The sequence below is a fragment of the Rhipicephalus sanguineus genome, chromosome 1 (genome assembly GCF_013339695.2).
Source record: "Rhipicephalus sanguineus isolate Rsan-2018 chromosome 1, BIME_Rsan_1.4, whole genome shotgun sequence".
In the NCBI taxonomy this organism is placed as follows: domain Eukaryota; kingdom Metazoa; phylum Arthropoda; class Arachnida; order Ixodida; family Ixodidae; genus Rhipicephalus; species Rhipicephalus sanguineus.
In genome coordinates this window covers 247,970,188-247,982,306 of record NC_051176.1, presented here as the reverse complement: position 1 = coordinate 247,982,306, position 12,119 = coordinate 247,970,188, and the positions used below count along the sequence as shown (strand labels likewise).

The window sequence follows — 12,119 nt, the reverse complement described above, 5'->3', positions numbered from 1 at the left end:
CTATAGACGTCACGAGCCTCTGTGGAGAGCGCATATTGCTGTCGAGCCGACTTGCAGAACAGAAGCTGCGTCGGCACCGTGCATGGCATCGTGACTTACTCGGGACGCACGCGCGAGCGCTATTTATTCAGCGCAATAAGTCTTGGTCCATGGTTGTGACTATGGCAGCTCCAAGATCAAGCTGGACATGTTCTGACGCGCCGGCGGTGCGATTGCCGGTGACAGACGCCCCAAAACCCGAGACTTTGGCGCAGTTTGGCGCAATTTTCGTCGATATTATCAGGATGGCGCAGTAAATACAATTTGGCGCACTTTGGCGCAGTTGGCGCAGGAGTGGAATCACTGCAAGTACCAGTATGACCGCTGCTGTCTAAAAACTTTACTGGCAATCATGCAGAGCTGTTCATGATGTTGCTGCGGCGCTGAGAAACAAACACTGCAATTCTAGTTTGTATGTTACCCTGAGTCATGTTTACAAGAGCTTTTGATAATTCAAAACAAAATCCTGGGGACCTTTCGAGTTTGAATTATCGAGAGCCTATTGTACCTGCTTTAGAGTTAAGGTGTTCAGATGTTATACATGTAAACGTGACCAGTTGCAGCCAAGAGGTAGAAATTGTTACCACTGTGCACACAACACTGTGCTTGGAGTGCTGAGGTAATCACATGCCCAAAAGGAATGAATTCATGTTCCTGGCCTTGCATGGTTGCATTCAGTGAAGGAATGAGCCTTTTTATCATTGTGCAGTCAGTTCAATAAAAAAACCAGCTGCAGCGCACTGCCCGCTCCCGACAAGATCACCATTCCGAGGTGTTATGACCATTGCCGTGTTGTCGCATGTCACAGAATAAGTGGTGGTGACATCTCAATATTTCTAGTAAATACATGACCGTGTAACAAACATAAGAGCCTTACCACGCTGCTGTGGAGAAGGACAACATGAGAATGTTGCCAAAAAGTTCTATGGAATGGGGCATGTACCCAATGTGCAATCCCCTGGCTACACCCCTGGTTACATGTAGCGTTACATGTAGTACTTTTTCAGCCTTTTAAGTAGCGAAATGTTTTAAGATGTAGTACGACTGGGCTAAGAAACACAGCGGGCAGTGCAAATATGGTTCACACACTATCAAATTATGAAGGTTAACACTCCCCCCCCCCCCCCCCCCCCCCCCCCCAAAGAAAATGCATGATGCTATGCACGATTTCGTAATGGACGAGTCCAAACTAAGCCTCCTGGGGTTTAGCATGTGCCTATAACATAGGATCATTAATCAAACCTACAATGCACAAGGCCTTACCATGCCTATGTACTCCAGCACCAATTGCTCATGTCATTTACAATCAAGTTATTTTCAGTAGTAAATAAAGAAGTTTTATTACAAGACTCACCCATAAGCTCAGCAAATCCACCAACAGGTACACGGCAAGTGCCTGTGACAAACTGTAGTAGACGTGCTCGTTTTTCATTGTCCATATCTCGGATAAACTGCCAGAACCAGATAACCTGTTTACTGTTACGAGTGTAGTGCCGGTAGATGCTGTTTCGCTGCCAGTCATCAATGTCAATTTCTTGCATTCCACAGAGCATCAACTATGGGGTGAATGGAGAATAAAAAAAAATAATGCAGGACAGTCTACTAAATTCACAAGGAGTTCACAATGTCCAGATGAACTGAGTGTACCATTAGAAATCGTTCCCTTAATTACAGAAATCACATGCTACCACCCACTGTGAATAATCATTCAAAATCTGTAACAAGCAATAACTTATTCACGAGGCTTTTTGAAAGTGGGTAGTTAGTACTGATAATTTAATGACGACAATAGACAGTTATAGTTTAGTGGGCTTAACGGAATAGTGGGCTTACCGGAATAGCGGGACCGAAATGCGCATGCGCAGTACCGTACGCGACCCGTAGTGTTTACCGTACGCACGCTATTTTTCAGATTTAGCGTTAGCGTGTTTGCGTGGTTAACGTAGTGTACGTAAAACATGGCGGCGGTTTTCGACGCCCGCTTCGAACTGAATTTAGCGTAGATGTGGACGGATCCACTTCTTTCGTTGCAAATGACTGTGCGAAATGGCTTCGCTTGCCTTCAGGTAGCTTCGACGACACGGTATTACGGATAACTTAGCGTAGTTTTTGAGATCGCTTCCCATTTCGAAAGTCCCTCGGCCTATCCGGAAGATCGGTGTAAACAAGTCTGCAACATGAAAATTTTCGCTTTTGGTGCTTAGTTCATATTTATTTACTTTTATTTTCACTAAAAAAAGGAGTAATATTGCTGCGTGCGGGGATACAGGCAAGCATTCTCGGTTTTGTTCTTTTCACTTTTTTTACCGCATTCACCCTTCGCTAGGTGGCGCCACCGTCCCGGCTTGGGCACGTAAACGCTATCCCGCTAAACTAAAACACGCTTTCCGCAACCAACGTTTGCGGCACGGTAACGCTATTCCCTTAACCCCCGCTATCACGCTAACGCTAAACTATAACTGTCTAATGTCTCAACAAGAGAATTGCAAAGAACGTTAGAAAATGACCATAAGGCAGCCTGAAAGAAAAAAAATTTTGTTATAAAAACTTTATGAGTCAGGATCCTCTCATTTTCCTACACGAACTCTCCGTCGAGGTGGAAATACTTTGCTACAGCTAACCATGACAGTGATGTGACTAACTAACAAAAACGCATAAATTAACTTTTTAATTATTGACTTGAGGTTAGTTGTTTATATTAGGAAGGTGTAGTGCATGCCAATTTTGTTAGCCCATTTTTTAGAAATCACGAAAGTTGTATGTAATTCGAGGTATCAATCATTAAATTTTAAAGGGCCCCTAAACCCCCTCCGACATTTTCCCAAACATTTCAAGTAAACAAGCGCATCGCGTGCAGAATGCCGTCGCGATCAACGATGCCACACGCCGCAGCGCTACAGGTCGCGGGTGCGCCACAATTTCGAAAAAACAAGAGCTTCTCCTTTCCGGTCCTCGCCATTCCCGCCACTGACATGTGTGACATCACCAGTGAAACTCGATGACGTTATCACTTTCGATGCTTGCGATTGGCCGAACGACAACCGAGGACTTCCGGTTACTCTGCAAACAGCTGTTCGCGCGCATCTTGCTGTTCTTGGTCGTGTTGCTATGTGTTGCCGCTTGCGAATCGACATCTGCGGCCTCCGAAAAACATGGCCGCAGTGCCAAAAGCGGTTGTCGTCCACCTCGAATCTATCAAGTGGCCGCCGTGTGCTCTGTAGCATGTAAGCTCCGAACTGATGCTTCCATTTGCTTTAGATTCATGTCCTTAAGCTTCGACAGCAAAGTATTCGTACCTATTCAGCCCCGTTTTAGAGAGCCATACTCAAATAATCGGTGCTGTAGGCTTAGCGAGTCGAGAAGGGCGCTTCCGAATGCTCGGAGGACATAGATTACGCGTTTGTTAGTTGTTTCTAATACTCCACAGCTGGCGCCACTTGACCTGGCGCCAGCTTGGGGACATTTTATTTGGTTTTACGCGACGCTTACTTTGATGCCGGACAGACTAAAACGCTTTATTGACTGCTGGAACCATGCCTGGCAATGACACGGACGACATCCGCACTTTTAGCGTGAAAAGCGCGGAAAAAAAAGCAAGCAGCTCGAAGCGTCCCGCCACAGACGCACACGACGTGGAGAGCCGAAAGCAGATGATGCGGCGCGCCGTAGTCATGGTAACCGCTCCTCCGTCACTGATTGGCCACGTCGCTCTCCGGCAGACGGAGAACGGCACGAAAATGGGTCTCGGACCTATTCTGCGAACGGCAAAGAACGGCTGACGTGCGCGAACGAAATCGCTTGCACAGGGCAGCCTCAGAACGTCAAACGGCGAGCTGCCGTGCTGCTAGCGTGAGCGGGCCCTAATGTGACCGCCAAGTCGGTAGCGTAATTACACATCCACGCCTTGCGGTTTGATGAGCTCCGGGAACTCGAGCTCGGCTCCTCATCTCGAGCCGAGGTGGTCTGGCACGGCGTGTCCCCGTACGGGTCCATCACGTTGGCGATCCTTTGAAGGCGTGCGCGCAACACAGGGTCCATACCGGCACGATTCATAGGGGCACGGGCCGGCACGGCAGCAACAGCGGTTAGTCAACGAACAGTGCACCCAGATATCACACAGAGTTGACGGCGAGATGGAGCGTCGGAGTCGCGGCAACCGAATGTAGACGCTGTCTCGAACAGCGCGTCAGCAGTGACGTATGCCATGCGAGATGAGGAGGGGCACTCAGCTGAGGAGGGCAAAGCGGTTTTGGAAAAGGGTAGCGTAGGAAAGAGGGAAAGAAGCAATCGTCGCGTTTCGATCATCAAACGCGTATAACTCCACTATTACGGCACCGTTTAGAAAAATTCTCACGGCTACGTGTTCGTTGTAAACTCGAGCACAACTTCCTCACCTCAACTAAATTTCGACCGCTGGGTGGTTTAGGGGCCCTTCAAGGGCGATATCAAAACTGACTGCACCCGGTGCGCAGAAGATGCGGCCTCACTGTTACGTCAGACCGGAACTAACTGCGGCAAGGAGGCGACGAAATTTGAACCAAGGCGCACTGAAGCAGAATCTGGTCAGGAAAATCAGCTTGAATTCTGAAATACGCAAGTACACAGCTTATTCTTTGTGTGCGATGTTTGGTGCTGATCCGTTTCTTTCTTAGATTATAAACAGGCACGAAAAACTATTTCACCTGTCCGCAAGAAGTGTGGTTGCGAGCGCGCGCGGGCATGTGGTGGCATCCCCTGGCAGCCACCGTAACTATGCGGCCTACGTTGCACAAATCAGCCAACGGCGGTGACTTTGGGTATATGGTGCAGTAATTTGGGTATATGGCATCATTTGTAGAGAGAAGAGGGAGAGATTTTTCGCTGACTTCGAAAATTAATTGTAAATTCCAAGATGCGTGATGCGCTATGCTTTAATGTTTGGCTTTCGTGTTCTTGTGAGCATCGCCTACCGATCGGCAGCGTTTTCTGACCATGCTCATAAAGTATTGCAGGGCCCCTTTAAGGCATGGTTGAGGTGTCCGCTGAGAAGCGAAGCGAGGCTACCGATTGAGAACGCGATGCGAACGGGGCCCAATTATACTATCGTGGTCTACCTTTGAGGCGAAGCTGGAGCATCCAATTTTAGTGGTTTTCTTGCGCGCAGCTCAAAAGAAACAAATAAGCACCAGACACCACACACAGAGGTAAGGCGATCTGCTGGCGCAAGTGAGCGATGCGAATGGGGCCCGATTATACTATCGCGGTCTACCTTTGAGGCGAAGCTGGAGCATCCAATTTTAGTGGTTTTCTTGCGCGCAGCTCAAAAGAAACAAATAAGCACCAGACACCACACACAAAGGTAAGGCGATCTGCTGGCGCAAGTGAGATGACTTGCCGCTTTTCACGAAAAGATACGGCCGCGACGAGCCTTCATTCAAATTCGGTCACTTTCTTGTCACGGGCAGTTCTGGTCTGACATAACCTAGTGGTCACATTTCATGTGCGCTGGAAGCGATCATTTCGATATCGTCCTGAAAATCTACTGACAGATGCTAAAATTTGCTAAAGAAGTGCTATCCGCTAAATATTTGTTTCAAGTTTTGCTAAATAATCAGCCAGCTGCTAGATGCTTATATTCCCTACAAAGGGAAAGAAAATGTGACCGGTGAACACGGGAGAAGCACCACAGTTGTCTGGCAGCTCCTTTGTGCCCACTCTCCATCAGCAGGAGGGAGGGACGTCATGGTCGCCCACGCCTGTTCCAATGAAGCTTTCTTTGCTGCCTTGCCTTATCATTTGTTTCCCTTCCCCCTTTGTGTTGAGCAATACACAACAGGCGCCCACTGCTTGATCTGTTGACTGCTTCGCCAACTCCTGACTATTTGCAGTTAACCGGTGAACACTAATTTTCAAGGAATGTAAGAAGGAGCTCATTAGTTTTGAAGGAGTTTCAAAGGACCCAGAATTCGTTTTTTTTTTTTAGTTCGATGGTTTTCAAGGATTTCAAGGAGCTGTACTAACAATCGAAGTTACTTATTATGCTTCATCATCATCAGCAGCAGCAGCAGCAGCATTGTATTACTTCAAATCGACCAGTTCACTAACCAACTGAAAAACAAAAAAGCAAACAAAGAAAAGGATGCAAGGCTCAACTCTTTCACTTATTCAGTTTAAAGGGACACTAATGGCAAATATTAAGTCGACATGGACTGTTGAAATGGCGTTCCAGAAACCTCGCAGTGCTGGTTTCGTGCCAAGGGAATGCTTATTTTGAAAGAAAATTATGTTGTAGTGGTCCGCACGGCGTTAGCATACTTCAAATCACCCGCACGCGCGGGCCTTCTGACGTAGCAGTTGCCATGCCCAATGTTGCCCGCCTTTACTGCCCGGCCGACGACACTGCGGTTTCTGGCGCAACAGCAGCCATCAACCTTGCCAAGATGCAGCCGTGGGCCACTCCAAAACTGTACAGTTCACTTTAAAGGAGCTTAGCTTGGCCAGCAGCAGAAGTAGAGTATCAACAGTGCAAAAATAGCGAGAGCCAAGCACACGCAGCAGTACATGATACCGAAACTACCACTGAGACGCGCAGCTAGGCAAAAATGGAACTTTTGAACCACTCATGCAGTTTCCCATGGTAACGCGAAAAGGTTCTTTTTTCCATAAATCAAACAGAAACGAACAAGCAGCATTTTATTACATTTTGTGATGCACGAAAGGTTCTTTTTTTTATCACAGCTAGTTTGATTACTAGTGGTTAATTTTACTCGGGACTCTTGACGCCATCGGAATCATTTCCAAAATGTCCCACTCGTGGCGCACATCGTGTCCTACATTTACCTTAATTTCTCGATTAGTAGAGCACTGCTGTTGACAATATTGACGTTTTAGACGTTTTACACATTGACCTTTCACTCTGGCATAAATTATTTGCCTTTAGTGTCCCTTCAAACTCGAGTACACAATTAACTGCATTGTAAGCTCCTTAAAATTGTCAACTTATATACCAGGAATAAATGAAGAGAAAGCTGACACATACAAACAAGAAAAAAAAATGACTAATTTTTTTCCCCCTTGAATGTCTGGCAGTGCTTACTGGCAGAATAGACTTAATTGTAAACCATAAAGTGGCGTCCACAATGCAAGTTTTGCTTTTTAAACAAGGCAAGAGGATCAGATAAAAAAAAAAGTACATAATGCCAGAGTGATGCATAGGATGCTTTTCCAGAAATGGACCACCTTCTTAAGAAATCATTAATTTAAATGCACTTAGTTTATCATGCTGGTGCCAAGCCAATCTCTCACCAGTGACTGAAACCAGAATGTTACATCTGCCTGAACTTCAGCATCATTGATCTTTCCAAGGATGAATGTTGTCAGGAACTGGTCAGGTCATCTTAAAAAATTATTGGGGTTTTTGCTTTAAAATTACCTGACAAGTGCAGAAGGAGTACACGCCCAATGATATCTGCATTAACTTCATTATAAAGTGCACAGAAGAGATGAGTTGCGTAAATGTCATTAGCTCAAAAAAGGAATAACGTTGGAGGACACGTGAGCTTTGCCTTCAAAAGTAGAACACGATGGCATAATTGGGACCCATTCGCATCGCCTGGCTTCTCGTGTCAGTGAACTCCTCAACCATGCCGCAAGGAAAGGAACATCCGTGCGAGTAACATTGGCCCCTTCAAACTGTGTATCAAGGCAACCAACTAGTGAAGGTATGTGCGACTTCAGCAAGAACATTATAATCCACTTTCCAAGTTCCATCTAAAAGCCTAATCATGGTCTTAAGAAGGTAGCAAATAATGGCCATCACTAAACTACGATATCTCACTGTACGCCATAGAACACCAAAAACAATGGTTTCAGAAAATGACCCACCAAAGATTGTGTGCACTACTCATCACGCAAGAAGTGAAATAACAGAAATGAGGCTTTTCATTATGTTATGTGGTGCAAAAACATAGCAAGTTTCCTAATATCTTCATTGCAGCTAATTCGAGAAACTCCAACTTATTTACTATGTCTCATGCTACTTGAGCTCATGTGTATCAGGTTAACTGCTAATATTCCATAAGAGGAAGAAATATATGTGCACAGAAATTATGAACAGAAAGGCACTTAAAGGGACACTAAAGACAAATATTAAGTCGACTCTGATTGTTGAAATAGCGGTCCAGAAACCTGGTAGTGCTACCTTTTGCCAAGGTAGTGCTTATTTTGCAAATAAAATCACGTTTTAGTGGTCCGCATCGCGTTAGCACACTTCAAATCACCCGCCTGAAAGCAGTCTTTCTCACGTCACTGTTGCGGTGCCCAACGTGGCCCGTCTTTACTGCGTGGCGGCGTGCACTATACGGGCATCCGGCAACATCACATGCATGCGGCATTTTGTCGAACTTTCTGTCAGAGCAACTTTCACGAGCACGCAAAACACGCGCGGCAGCACGCAATACTGAAACTACCACTGAGACGCGACCGCGTAAGCAAAACAGGGCGCCGGGCGAAGCTCAGTTCGGCGAAAAGGGAACCTTTGAACCACACACACCGTTTCCCATGGCAATGCCAAAGAGGTTCTTTTTTCCATGAATCAAATAGAAACGAACAAGCAGCATTTTATTACGTCTCTTGATGTACGGAAGGTTCTTTTTTTTATTGCAGCTAATTTGATTACGAGTGATTAATTGTAGTCGAACTTTCACGTCATCGGGATCATTTCCAAAATGTCCCGCAAGCGGCGCTCATCGTGTAATACATTTAGCTTAATTTCTTGGTAAGTTGGGCACTGCTGTTGATAATATTGCCATTTTAGACGTTGTCATACATTGAGCTTTCACTCTCACATAAATTGTTATTTGCCTTTAGTGTCCCTTTAAGAAAAGAGCATACTGGACAGTACCAGTTCTGCCTTATTCACACGAAAGAATTGCTTAATGCTGTTGCATACAAGATACAATTAGAATTTGCACATTTTTTTTTCTGCAATCGTTAGGCACAATTCAAATAAAGTGAAAAAGGAGTGGCATACCTCAAGTTCCCGTTCATCGAAGTAATGAAGCCATTCCAAAGGCAGGACTTCATTAAAGCCATCCAAAAATGACTTTGTCTGCTCTTCCTGGCCTCGTGAGAACCGCCAATCTGTCATCAGCCTGTTCAGAGGTGAGAATTCTTGAATGCACCAACCTCATATTAGATGGCCCACAAGTAACACCTACCTCAGGTACTCATCTTTGTTCTCTTCAGTAACTCTAATTTCTCCTCCACCGGGCTTCAGTTCATGTGACTGGATTTGCCCTAGCACCTCAAAGTCAACACTGAAGTACAGTTCAAGTGAACACTCTTCAATATTGTTTTCTCTGAAAACGATCACAAAGAGAGAGATAGAAACATGTTAAAAACGTGTTCAGAAGCCTGAGCGACCACTAAAGCACTCACTTGATCCAGATGAGAGAATTATAAAACTCATTGTCTATGGACTCAATGTCCTTCATGGTGAGCTTTTTGCCAAGCATACGCTTGTAGAAGGGAAGTGTGAATCCACTGTATATAAATTTCCCATGGAAAAGAGCCTGTCAGGAAGTACAGGTAACGAAGGTGTTAGCTACTGCATAAGATACATATCGATTTTACTTTCCTGCTTTTTTAAAGTACTATTTCAATATTTACCATGGCAATAAACCTCCCGATGAACCGGAAGTACAGCAGATGGTCAGGGTTCACAGAGCTTGCAGGGTTAATCTGCAGGCTGTAGTTGTTCTTTCCCGCATATTCAAACAAGCAGTACATGGGGTTGAGGACCTCATGTGACAGCAGGAAAAACCACTCTCTGCAAACAGAAAACACAAGTTTTGATTTCTCAGAAAATACAATGTTTGTAACAAAATTCACCTGGCTATTCCTCCATAATCAAGGCCTTCTTCCCCCTTGAATGTGATGAAGAGCCTTCTTCGCAGTTCATGCGGTGGAACCCGCATAATCTATGAAATATGATTGCTAGTAAGTACATGGCAGTGACAAAGCAATTTGGCATGCAATTTTCACAGATATCTGACCGTATTTTTTTAACAATAATTTCCGTACTATGAGAAAAAACATGTTTTACAACATGGAGTACACTAGATTTGCCACATATGTGGTATGAAAGTAAAAAGAGAAGTATGTGACTGTGACTTAACTTAATAGTGTGTTTCCATACAGCTAGCCACTGAATCAGCATAAACAGCCTATCCGAATAAAGGTCAGTCTGCCATTATGCACAGTGAACAGTTAGCCTTTAATTAGGTACTTTGCGATAGGGTGTACTGCTCCTGTTCATAATAATGCATGAGAGCTTACATACAGTCCAACCTTGATATAACAAACATGAATATAATGAATTATTGGAGATAATGATGTAAATATACAATATGTCTGGTAACACTTGACAACCATCCTTTCAATGAGTGTCATCCTACTGTACTGACGTGATTCACTGCACACAACTATACATATCTTCCTTTGTTAAATAAAGAAGAGAATGCCAAGCATGTCTCTATTAGTAGTGCTTTTTATGAGGTTTCTTTGAAATGTGCATATAGAGAGCAGTTCGTCACATGACCTGTTAGCAGCTCGCTTTGTCATTAAATGTGACCTTGAGGGATTCTAATTGGGTCCAAGAATACAACACTGCACATATTAATTCTTTCTAAAAATTACCAGAAAAGTGCTGCCCTTTCAGTTGCCACTAAGAAGGCAGATTTTTTCAATAACACCTACCAACTATATTAAAAATATAAAAGCCACAAATGAAGGAACCCAGACATACTCAAAAATGTCAAATACAGTCGCTGATCGGTTATTTACACCTGCACAATTATTCAAACTTCTCCACAGCACCACTAGCAACAATGTAGATAGCACTAATGTGTAATATTAACCGACTTTCAGATTGTGCATTTTGTTTAAGTCATGAACTATGGGTGAAATCAATTGCACTCATGGCTCGATCTGAGTCTGAGTGAGTCGACTCATGAGTGAGTTTGCTGACCTAAGTGTTTGAATGTAGAATTCACTCCATTACTGCTCATTAATACTATTCTTAACGACCTCACCTACGGAATGTATCACCTCACAGTACTTGAGATGAAAGGCATAACTATGGCAGTGAAAACACGAATATTTAATCTGGCAGAATGGCACACATCAGTCTGACAGCTATTACGACATAAGCCGTGAAGAAATAAGCAATGAAACTCACTTGGCCAAAAGAATCTTCAAATATGTTTCCTCGGGAGACTGTTATCTTGATGTGGCTGGGCAAAGAATTGCACTGTGGAAGAATGGAACAAAGTGGAAGGTGTGCTTCAGTTACTCTGATTTGTTAATGAGATAATAGGAAAGCTGGACAGAAACTTACGTGGCACAAGTAACGGAACTGCGTAAGCTTCCACTTGAAATTTCGTTCATAAGCTAATGGCACTCCATAGGCTCCCTTTGGACTACAAGAAGAAAAGAATGTTCACACATTAAGCATGACCTGGTGGGACAATTGTAGCAGGCAATAAAAACAAAAACACTGCATTCATATATAGTAAAAAAAAAATCTGTAAAGAGCAGACAAAATGTAGAAGGCAGTCAGAAGGCCTATAATATCTACATTACAAAGCTGTGCCTAGCACATGTGAGATTTGGTGCTGCGAACAACATGAAATAGCAAGATTCTTCTTTTTTTAAATTAGAGCAAGCTCTTTTCATAATCTTCCCAACACATAACAGGGGCGGCGCCAGGATTTTGTTACTGGTGGTGGGGGGGCAGCCACTACAAGTGAGTTCCTCCAGGGGGGCAGGGAGGTTGGGAACATATGCATTGTGTTTTGACTATGCTTGCTCTTGGGGGGGACAAAGTAGGGGCAGGCGGGAATTTTGGGGGGGCTTCAGCCCCCCGTACCCCCCACTGGCGCCGCCCCTGACACATAAGCTGATTTCACTTGGTGCAAAAATATTTACTTTGACATTTGCACAACACTGGGCATTTGTTGCATGCACTGTGGCACACTATGAGGTGGACTGTGCAATTGTGAAAAGGATTTGGCCTGGAACATAACCTGCACAGAAGATGT

At 44.4% G+C, this 12,119-nt stretch overlaps 1 protein-coding gene across 3 annotated transcripts in view; it reads right to left on the bottom strand.

The window, feature by feature from the left end:
• LOC119376571 (E3 ubiquitin-protein ligase wwp-1) overlaps nt 1–12,119 on the bottom strand; it is a 71,427-nt gene that overhangs the window by 4,224 nt on the left and 55,084 nt on the right. For all 3 annotated transcript variants that reach the window (XM_037646366.2, XM_037646362.2, XM_037646390.2), the window contains exons 14-21: nt 11,417–11,498; nt 11,258–11,329; nt 9,910–9,998; nt 9,688–9,847; nt 9,457–9,590; nt 9,237–9,377; nt 9,050–9,170; nt 1,394–1,595 (exon numbers count right to left, since the gene is read on the bottom strand). In XM_037646366.2, coding sequence (XP_037502294.1) covers nt 1,394–1,595; nt 9,050–9,170; nt 9,237–9,377; nt 9,457–9,590; nt 9,688–9,847; nt 9,910–9,998; nt 11,258–11,329; nt 11,417–11,498 — 1,001 coding nt within the window. The remainder of the gene's footprint in view (nt 1–1,393; nt 1,596–9,049; nt 9,171–9,236; nt 9,378–9,456; nt 9,591–9,687; nt 9,848–9,909; nt 9,999–11,257; nt 11,330–11,416; nt 11,499–12,119) is intronic.